At 39.2% G+C, this 10,591-nt stretch overlaps 1 protein-coding gene across 2 annotated transcripts in view; it reads right to left on the reverse strand.

Annotated features, from left to right (window-relative positions):
- Nucleotides 1–10,192, reverse strand: part of ARHGEF6 (Rac/Cdc42 guanine nucleotide exchange factor 6) — a 73,488-nt gene extending 63,296 nt beyond the window's left edge. For both annotated transcript variants that reach the window (XM_067548069.1, XM_067548068.1), the window contains exon 1: nucleotides 546–10,192. In XM_067548069.1, coding sequence (XP_067404170.1) covers nucleotides 546–710 — 165 coding nt within the window. In that variant the 5' untranslated portion in view covers nucleotides 711–10,192. The remainder of the gene's footprint in view (nucleotides 1–545) is intronic.
- Nucleotides 10,193–10,591: the final 399 nt, after the last annotated feature.

Below are 10,591 nucleotides of genomic sequence, written 5' to 3' on the forward strand. Positions count from 1 at the left end.
ACCTTCTCTATCTTATTTCTTAATTAACAAAATATTAGTATTTTCCTTTATGGGACTGTCTTTAAAATTCAAGAATTATATTTACAAGTCATAGATACATTATCTAAAAACATAAGAGATTTGATCTCTAATTGAGTAAATATTTCTACTTTAAATACAACAGCGTTCATAAAAGTTATGCCAGGACTTATGCCATGCATGTATAATTCAGCCAATGCCAATTGTAAATGTAAGCAACACACATTTTTTTTGTTTCTTGTTGCTGAAAAAGTTTCTCTAAGAGATTATAAAATTTTTAAAAGCTACAAGCCAAATTTATATTTTACTTAGATCCAGCTAGCAATACAGTATCTTTGACACAAGACAAAATACTAGAGTCTTTCTGAAACACAGATGGCATTTCTTTCCTTTCTTCCCCCGCCATTAGAAACAGTGCCTGCTGGTAAAATATCATGCTCTGGTTTCTCAGAGTATGAGAGATACGCAGCACAGTGTGGCAAGATGCTCCTGCCATAGTGACTACCAAAATACACTTAAGAAGTTACCTTTTCCACATATCCCGGAAGAAGCCGATTAATCAATTTGCAAAGTACTACCCCATCTTTCAGAGACGTTTTCAGGAACTGCTCTGGATCACATATCATCTTTTTGGGGGAATTTAAAACTCCTAATGAAATAAGCCATGTCACGATTCGCTCCTCTGGATTCATCGTTAAGAGTTCTGCCTTCACTGCAGAAGCTTTGTGCAGCTACTAGCTCTAACCCACATCCGTGATTGCATCTTCCTGCCTCTTCTAGAGATTGCAGAGCTAAAGTTTGAAATAACTTTTAATTCTGCATTGAAACCCACTGAACTTGGGAGTTTTAAAAACCAGAAGCTAAGCTCATTCTAAATGAAGAAATAAGTTTCTGGCTGTATAAATGGTTTCAGGTCCTTTATTAGTGTGCTTAAATACGGTGAAAGTAAGTAGACATTTTGTGTTGAACTGTTGCTTGTAAATAAAAATGGATATTCTCTCTCTGTTTAGATATTTATACCATGCCCATCGGTATCTTATCTGAGTACTTTATCCTAATATAGGGGAGCAATCCGGCAAGATCCTAAGCATTGTAATTACCCATGTGCATGGTCCCACTGAAGTTAATAGCAATACATGGTGAGTACGGTTATGCATATGTTTGCAAGTGTGTGCAGAATCAGGACTGCAGTCAACAGTTAAGAATTTGAAAATTTAATTTAAAAAAATCATGAACACATTTTGAATTAATTTTATATCATTTTTTGTGTGAAAGTTTTTACAAATCATACATAAAGTGTTTATAGAACACATTGAACATTTCCATTTTCAAAATCTGAAATATTTTTAAAGTGAGCTTTCAGGTAGTTTAGCTACATGGTGAGATTTCTTCCCCCACACAAACACTTTGTTAAAATATCACTATTGAGAAGCTCTTATTTCAAGTACAGAAAAATTGTAAATGAACATTTTTAATTAAAAAATATTGATAAGAACATGAAAAGTTTCATAAAACAACATAGAAGAAAGCACATTTTCCACTGGAAACAAAAGTTTAAAAATTTTTCAACAGGTTCTACTTCGGACATACTATACTAACACACAGATATAGGAATTACTCCTTTGGAAAGTTAAAAAAAAAATCTGGCTGCAGCATGTATAAAGAACACATGAGACATAGATCTGGGACAAAAGAAAGCCCATTATTAAAGGCATTGAAGTAATTTAAAACAGCAGCTGTCCTTTCTTCTGTTCTCTTGATAGCTTGCACCAGAAGAGCCAGAAACTACACCCTAGCGAGTAACAAACTCATGCTTCCCAATGGCAGAGGGAATCTGGTTTAAAGACAAATCATGATAGGTCTTACTCAGGGTTACAAAGGGTCATCTGGATACTTGTAGCTACCTCCTTCAAAACATTAACTTCACAGCTCAACTGGGGAGAAACACGCAGCAGGAGTAACTCTATTTGAAAAGTTTTAATTACCCTAATCGGCAATTTGAGACCTACTGCTACAGGTACCATTTTCAGGGAAAGTGTGACCTTATTAGAACCACTAAGGTCCACATGCAATGTGCATGCAGTTACCCAAGCAATTGCAGGTACACAACTGCATGATCATTTTTACATGTGGACCTTGCACCTCCTTTCGGGTTTGGCTCGGACGATGTGGGGGGTGCATTATGAGACGGGAACACTAACAGTTAAGTGGATCCACACTGGCTCTGAAATGATGGCATAAAGAGCTAAGGGTGGATCATTTACTGGAAAATCCAGTAGCACTAAGAGCTCTACTATTGGACTTTTGCTCTTCCCCTTCCTTGTCATTTTTTCCCTACGTTACTTGGGTACTGTCCAAAACTAGATAGCACCACTCTCTAGTGGAAAAAAGGTTCATCTCTCACAATGGCAGGCAGAACTGTGCACGACTGATCACACCTTCAGCAGGGGACTGAGGCTGGCACCACCAGGGCTGTGCAGCAGTTGAGGGAAAGGTGGCTATGAAAGCCTCTCTTTGCTTCTTGCTATCCATTGGGAAAGAAGTTGCAACACTTCCACATCTGATTGGGCTGAGCACCTCTGTGAGGGAAGGGATAAAATGAATACTTTACTGAAATCTTAAATTGGAGAGGATGGGGCTGACTGGACGCCAGATTCTGCACAGGAAGCCAGAAATCTGACAAGGAGTGCTCTTTTTGCCATGGGGAAGGGTCTGCATGGACAGAAGTGAACCACTCATATCTAGAAGAGGATAGGAAACCAGCCACCAGCAGCCTCTCCTAGTAGCAAGGGTAGAATAGAACCTTGTGGCAGACATCACCTCTGCTGCAACTTGGATTTCTGTTACACTATGACAACATTGACTAACCGAAGCAAAACAGCAAAGCCCAGTAATCATCACTGGCTGTTGAACATTCAAAACGCACTCTTCCGGGTACCCAAGTGGCCAGGTTCCCACATTCCCTGTAGACATTTTCATAATATGAGAGTGGACAGATATTTCAGTTGCTACACATTTCCACCATACACTGGAAACTCATTGGGAGATTAGACTCCCCATCTTTTCAAGTCTGATCTGCTGGAATAAAACCCCATTCTAGTGCCTGTTACAGTCTTGTCAGTTCTAAATGTTATTCCATCTCCTGTTGTGATTTTATTTTTCAAAGCTCTTTTGATGACAACAGCCCCAGAACCAGTAGGCAGCAGCCCAGATTTTCAAAGGTGATTACCGTTTTTGGATGCCCAAAATAAGAATGAGGCGTAACTTTCAGGAGCTGGCTCCTCAGCACTTCTACAAATCAAGGCCACCTTAGGTGTTTCAAATTGGTCATGCTGTGATCAAGTCACTTCTGAAAATTTTGGCTTGTATTCCTGCACAGCTTACTGGTTTTCAAGTTAAAGGCACACCACTTTCCTGAGTCCAACTCCATTTTGGTTTTGGAACAAAAATTGGTTATCTAAACGCAGTTCTTCGTATTTGGTTGCTTATGAAAAATTGCCCACAATACCAATCTACCCCATTAACCCTCAGACTTTCAACAGGACCTTAGACAGTTGGCATATGTAATCCACATCAGAAGATGGTAGCTAAATCAAGGGGAGCTCTCCCACCCATAGTGCTGGGTCCACAAGGGGTTAGGTCAGTATAACTAAACATAGTTATATGGATATAGGTCTATAGTGTAGACCTGACCAAAGACATCAGAAGAACCTTCAGTTGTGACAGTTTGCCAGACATGGAGGCTTTTGACACCTAAAAGGTGTGGCAGTTTGGGATTAGCACATTTATGTTTTTCCTAAAGAGATGAGCAATGAATATGCATTGATTTTTATAATCAAGAGGTTGGAATTCACACTGACATGGACTTGAGCAGGTCACAGCTCTCAGCTGTTTCAAGCTGCCTGCAGGTTATAGCAGGCATCAATGCAACAGTTTACAAGTAGGTCACTTTTTCACGGTTAATTTTTCCAGCACTTACAGCTAGACAATTTTAAAAAGGCAAACCAGCTAGGAGTCTGACATTAACAGTCTATGACTCCCCCTGTGGGCTATTTTTAAAATGGCTTGAATTTAGTTACTAGTGAATAGCCCTAGTTAGCTAGCAAACCATAAGACAACACAGCAGTAAGGCACATAAAAATATATTTTAATTCTAATAATGGTCTAAGACTGGTGGAGGAAGGGATAGATGGAAACAAGCTTGGGCTATTGCTTTTAAAAAGATGGCAGTTTGGAGGTTTGGTATATTAAAAGCAGATGCAGTAGCAGCAGTCATGGAGCAGATGAACAAGCTCACGGCTGAACTGCAAAAACATAGTAAACTTTAATCACATGGCTATTACCTTATAAACACCTATTGCAAGGCCTTTAACACAAAATATAAAACTCAGGATTGTGTAAGTCTCATGGACAACTAACATCTAGATTTGAAACAGTACAAAATTATTTGCATCAATTTTTCATCTTTGGTATTGAGAAGACATCTTTTCTTCCTCCCAAGACTTATCTATATTTGGAGTTTAAGTAACCTGGTAATATCTCCTTGTCTACCAAGGCATCATTCTTCAATGAAAGTAACACCTGCCATGGTTTAGATAATCTGTCAATGCCTAGGAAAGATTTCAGTTTGACAACACATTTAAGACAAAGGGAAACATACCTTCTGTTTCTCCAAAGTTAATATTCCCAAACTAGATTTAACATTTGAGGAAAGGTAGTATATCCCCAGGCATCTAGACATTTAAAATATATACCTTAAATACATTTTTTTTCTAGAGGGAGAGGCAGGGCAATGCCATAGGTTTCTTTGTGGACCCCAAGAGTTTAATACCCAATTTGCATCCACAATTACCAGGATTGCCTAAATAACCACCATGAAGCAGAGACTGCTTATTTGCATGCAACTGTATTTTGTTTTGATTTGTTTTAATTAAAAAAACCCAAACCCCAGACTGAATGTTTATAAGCAGTTTTAAAGATAACCCATGAAGAGGACAAAAAGTGATACTTTTTCTTTCATTATACAGAAAGACAGCCTGAGAGACTAAGGCAAAGCTTTACAAACCTGCTCTCCTTAAACTCATGATACAGATTCTTTAGCAGAACCCTGTATACTGAAAGTACAGCTACTGAATATAAACAGGAATCCATTGGGCTGACTTTGGAGGTCAGATGACAAGGTGAACTGAGATGGGTAAAGTTCAGCTACGTGTATTAAGACCGTTTCCCAATTTCCACACTTTTAAGGCCAGCAGCAAGGCCATCCCAAGGGGGGTGTGGGCCCCTCTGGCCACCCCCAGCAGGAAGCTGGGACCCTGGTTGCAGCTGCCCAACTTCTGCCTGGTTTTTGCTCCGAGCCGGGAGGCAGGCAGCTGCAGCCTGCCACCCAGGGGTCTGGCGTGGGGCCCCCCCACAGCATAGAAGCCAGGGCAGTTGCCCCAATTTGCTCTACCCTAGGGATGGCTCTGGCCAGCAGTTCCCCTTATACCAGTGCGTATGTGTGCCACTGCTGAGGGTGCTAGAGCTGTGGCCCTACAGATACCACTGAGGGAAAAAAATCTCTGGCAATGGAATGGACATGAGCAAGCACGGTCAGAAGAGGCAGGTATAGAACTAACCTGAGGTATTAATTGGAAGGTAGTTATGGAATGTTCTAAAACAGGCATTTCAAGAGTTAACTCCAAACTTGTTTAACAATTGTGAAATGCCAAGACTAGCAACAGAATTTAGAAAAGTTACTAGTAATGTATATGGTACAAAGGTTCATTGTATTTATTTAACTGTAGTCGCTTCCCGTAAGAGATCAGCATCATTCCAAGCAAAAACTGGACTTTATTCAATATTAAAGGAATTGTACACCTTTAATTTACACATCAATTTAAAGGTCTATAACCCTAATACAGCATGTTGAGTCGGACCTAAAATTCTGCAGCTGCACTCTTACTAGAAATTGTGTAGACTCAAGCTAAGGCCACTTTCTTTGATATTAAAATCAATTTCATGCCACAGCCTAGTGTGCACCAGGGAATGTACATGGAGTTTATAGGTACAGGATAAACACTAGGTGGGAATTTTGCTTAAGCAATCCTGCCAGTGACCAGTTTTAGAGTTAGCCCCCTGGCCCCATTGTTATGAGTAACCTATAGCTTTTCTGTAGGATGTAGTTAAAAATGCAGTTTTGAGCTCAAAATGAGTGTAGTACTTTGCAGACTGAATGTTAGTATCTTAATTTCAAGCAATGCTTTGTCTGGACAGCTAGGTCATGGATAGGCGCAAATGTTCTCAATGACTATATTTGTAAATTGAAGCTGAGTTGCTTCACTTAACACCAGTTTGCATCTATCACGCGTTCAGTCAATTTAAAGCTTATAATCTATGAATACGCATTTTCTCCAATGAGAAAGGTAAGGTATTGCATATAGAATTACTGACGCTTAAAGTCTAGATTTCACTTTTACCATACATTGGCCAAAAAAGCAACATGCATAGTACATAAAGAGCATAAATGCAGTACAGACAATCTAGAGATGTATTTAAGGGAAGACAAGATTGTATACAAACTAATTTTATCTTAGAAGGATCACATCAGGAAATAATTATTTATGAAAGATGCTAGCTAGTAAGAGGGTACCAGTGATCCCAAGGATGGACTTGAACATCCCTACACCTCATTTTAGGTTAATTAATTACTTTTCTGACCCAAAAGGGAAAATCTATTTCTGTTCCCTTGCAATTTCCAAAAAAAATTCACTAGAGAGGACAAATGCAGTTCTGTTAAGCTGTGGACACAGCTCCCTCCAGAACTGCCACCATAACTCACAGATCAGACTATGCTTTCATACTGCATGGCACTCTCCCTTTCCTACTCCCCCAAAAAGATCTAAAGGTTGGAAAATTAAGCTGCCTATGCAGAATACCTTAAAACATGAAAATGTTTTTTTGTTTGCAAGTGAAACCCTCCTGCCCCCTTACTGTGAGTGGGTTAAAGCAGGTAGTTGCTTTGGCATAAGTGACTTGTCATTCTATGTTCAGCCTAGAGGGACAGTTTCTGCAAATCGTTCACTAACAGTAGCACAGGAATGTTTGTTCTGCTGCAGCATTAACACAAGCACAAGTTTTACTTCTTAGAGGTGGATAGTTATGGAAGTCAGACAATAGCCACTTAGTTCACGCTTTTCTTCTATAAAGGAGACACCTCCCCATAGATGTTACCATTTAGTAATCTTTCATGCAATAATGCTCCAACAAGAATAGCTCTAAAATGGTAATTAACACCTTATTCTTCACCACAGCTAACATTAACATCTGCACTGAATGCTGGCCAAGACCACTTTTAGGGATGGTAAAAGTTTGTGTAAGTTGCACTAGTCATCCTTATGTTTCTCAATACGCATCCATTGTTCCATCGCTTTCTTCCAGTCACTCTGCAAGCTGAAAAAAGCAAATGTGTTAGTACATTGTGTATTGTAAAACAGTAAGATAATTTAGCTTCTTCTGCCTAGGTGACAACTGAATTAACACATTTAGGTCTGGGCTAGACTTCAGTGTGAATGCTCTTCAGCATCCCTTTCACATTAGATGTGATGGCAAAAGCCACTAGGTTGCAAGACATGCACTGCTCTTGCACTAGTTCTCCCAGAAATGTGAAAATGTTGCGATGACCTACTGAATTAACTAACACCATCTAAGAAAAAGTTCAAATCCAGTTGAACTGGTGATTTAACTGGTCACAAAAACATTACAGCTACATGTTCATCTCCGGCTTCCACCCCCACATGAAATGCTCTGCATTTAGAGTCAGCAAGTGAGCCTGGCTCCCTGCAACATTCTGGGACAGTTACTAAGAACACCAGTGTGTTCTGAGGCTATAAGTTGATGAACTATATCAACTGGACCATCAAGATACTGTAAGAAAGCTGTTTCAAGCAGACACAAATGACTTGTTGCATTAGTGCCCCTTGCACTCGTTCTCTATCAGCACAGCCACCGATTTTGGAAGAAAGTGTTAGGAAAATGAAGTGTACGAGTGTAAATTGTGCATATTAAACCTACAGCAGGTTGCAGGAGGCCTGGTACAACACTTACATGTAACATCTTTTGAATTACAACTGACCCAATACACACAAAATGTTACACACACAAGACAAGATATTAATGGACTTAAGCAACCGCTAAGTTCTTCCAAAACATTAGGAGCTTGTTCATTTGCCAAGAGGAAGAGTAGAATTGCTCACTGCAGTAACTGAACTTTACCATGGCATGACAATTCTTGCAATACATCTAAACAATTACATCTATTAAATCAAATGATTATATGAAAAATGAGTAAGAGTGGGCTCCACCACCAAGATACCTTGGCAAAACCCTGACAGACAAGCAGTTCAAAGCTGCACCACTTACTTGGATTTTTGCTCTTGATTGGGGGGGATTTCTGTTATGATCAGACTCTGACTTTTTGTAAATTAAGCTTCACCTTCCCTAGCCCCTTGAAGGAATAAGCTTACCATTTCTTCAACCGACCAGTCCCCTCACTTATGCAAGTGGGAAAGAGGAAACAGCAAGAAAAGCTGTCATTGGCTTAAGACGACGACGTAAGTTTGAGGGGGATGTATAATTTATAGGGAATGATCAATATCTATCATTGCTGATGCTTATAAGTATTCCTAAATTGAAGCTCTTTAACAGTTTGTTTGCCCATAAGGTTTTGAATCAGCATTAGAGAAACATACTTAAATGTCAGTCTCACGCTGCTGATGCACCGCAAAGCAGAGCGATATTTGAGTACTTTTCCAGATTCTGCAAACGTACACTGATTTACTATGGATGGTTGTATTAACTGCCGTGAAGACTAGAAATTTAAGTTTTCCTGTTTGCCACTGGCAAGATTTTTTTGAGCCCTGGACTTCGCTAAAGTTAGTTGTATATTGTACCTTCCATGAGAATTTCAGAGCACTTGATAACATCTTAGCCACTTACCACTGCGAGATTAGTAACTTTTATAGGGAAGGAAACGAAGACAGAGATTAAGTGGTTTCAACAATGTCACAAAGATCACCTGCAACCAAACTAGTAATAAAATCAGGTCTCCCAGTTGGGCCTTAACCATCATCCCAGCTCCACTTAGTGGGGGTTTAGAGATGTTAACACTGATCCTAATGGCAAATAGACATGACGATCCTGCTAATTTTACTTTTCCAGTCTCATTGTTCATAGAGATTTTTTTTTGTTTGTTTAAAGCCGCATTTGAGCACGTAAACAAGAAGCCGGTTGCAAATTATTTTTTAGAGTATAGATTTTGCATGTAGTTTCTTTTAAGTGGGAATGTCCCATGTTTTCTTCATTTAGTATTATGTTATCCCACTTTGGCTTTGAAAGTTCACGCAAAGTTCTCTCACATCTTTGCTACTGCAACTGTTTGGTTGGAGACACTTCAGTAAAGTTGTGTTAAAGGAATAATTCATCGGTTTTCACGCCTTTTTGGAGAAGTATTTGTTTCAGTGAGCCTTTCATTCTCACACAGTTGTCCCAGCAAACTAGAAACAACTGCTCCTGTGCCTGCTGGGCCCCTGATTAAGGGGAATGTCCACTGACATGAAAGAGGCAGGCTTTGTTAGGCTAAACTAAGCAAATTACTCACAGAATGTGAATTATTTTGCTTCAATTGTTAGTAGTTTCACAGCTTAGTCTGAGAACCTCAGGAAAAGCAAACTCAATCAAAAGATCTTTAGATATTAATTTCTAAGTTCAGTCACATGATTTTGGGTCTAACCTCCATGAAAAAACAGGCACGGGTTAAAGATTAAGCTAAACTCCAAAAAGCAGCATGGACATTTTCTATTAAAACAAGCTTATTTTGGCTTACATTAGTTAGATCAGGAGTAAATTTAAACTATACCAAAATAATCATCCATACAGCAGAATACACTAGTTTAACTACTCTACTGAATTCTTAGCTGAACTGGTGCCTCTCATATAGACCAAATGCATATACAGAGGCCCTGTGTAAGTCCCTCCCCCCCATCCTTGCCACATCCCAACCTGTTAACTAAAACATTCTGTTCAAACATCCTAGAAGTTTTACTTTCAAGCATAAAACAGGCATAGTTTGTCCAAAAAATAAAAGTGACATGAGTTTGAGCATGGGAGAAAAAAAGTTTCTGTAAAGTTACAATGCTATAATTTACCTTTCATACTGTTACAGCTGCTGTCACTTATCAATGCAGACTTGTACTGTACTTCAGAATTGTACTTCAGACCATGCCTTCTGAAGGTAATCAACCTGCAACAATTAAAACAGATATGACAGAGCTAGAATGGATTTAAAAGTGGTTACCCAACCTATAACTGCCCCAATCCCAGAAAAGTCACAAGCTTGGGTTTGCAGATTAATGTGTTTCAAGTTCTACTACTTCTCTTTAAGTGGTGGAAGGTTCACTGGCTTGGAATGGCTTAGTGATAGGTTGCATGGCTTATGGATTCTCATTCCTTTCCAATGATGCACTGCCATGTTAAATCCATAAGTTGAACGGCAAATTTATTTTGAGGACTAGAGTAGTACAACGGTTTTTTTTTA

The sequence above is a fragment of the Emydura macquarii genome, unplaced genomic scaffold (assembly GCF_026122565.2).
Source record: "Emydura macquarii macquarii isolate MOO-44397 ecotype Brisbane River unplaced genomic scaffold, CSIRO-AGI_Emac_v2 contig_1253, whole genome shotgun sequence".
Classification (NCBI taxonomy): Eukaryota; Metazoa; Chordata; order Testudines; family Chelidae; genus Emydura; species Emydura macquarii.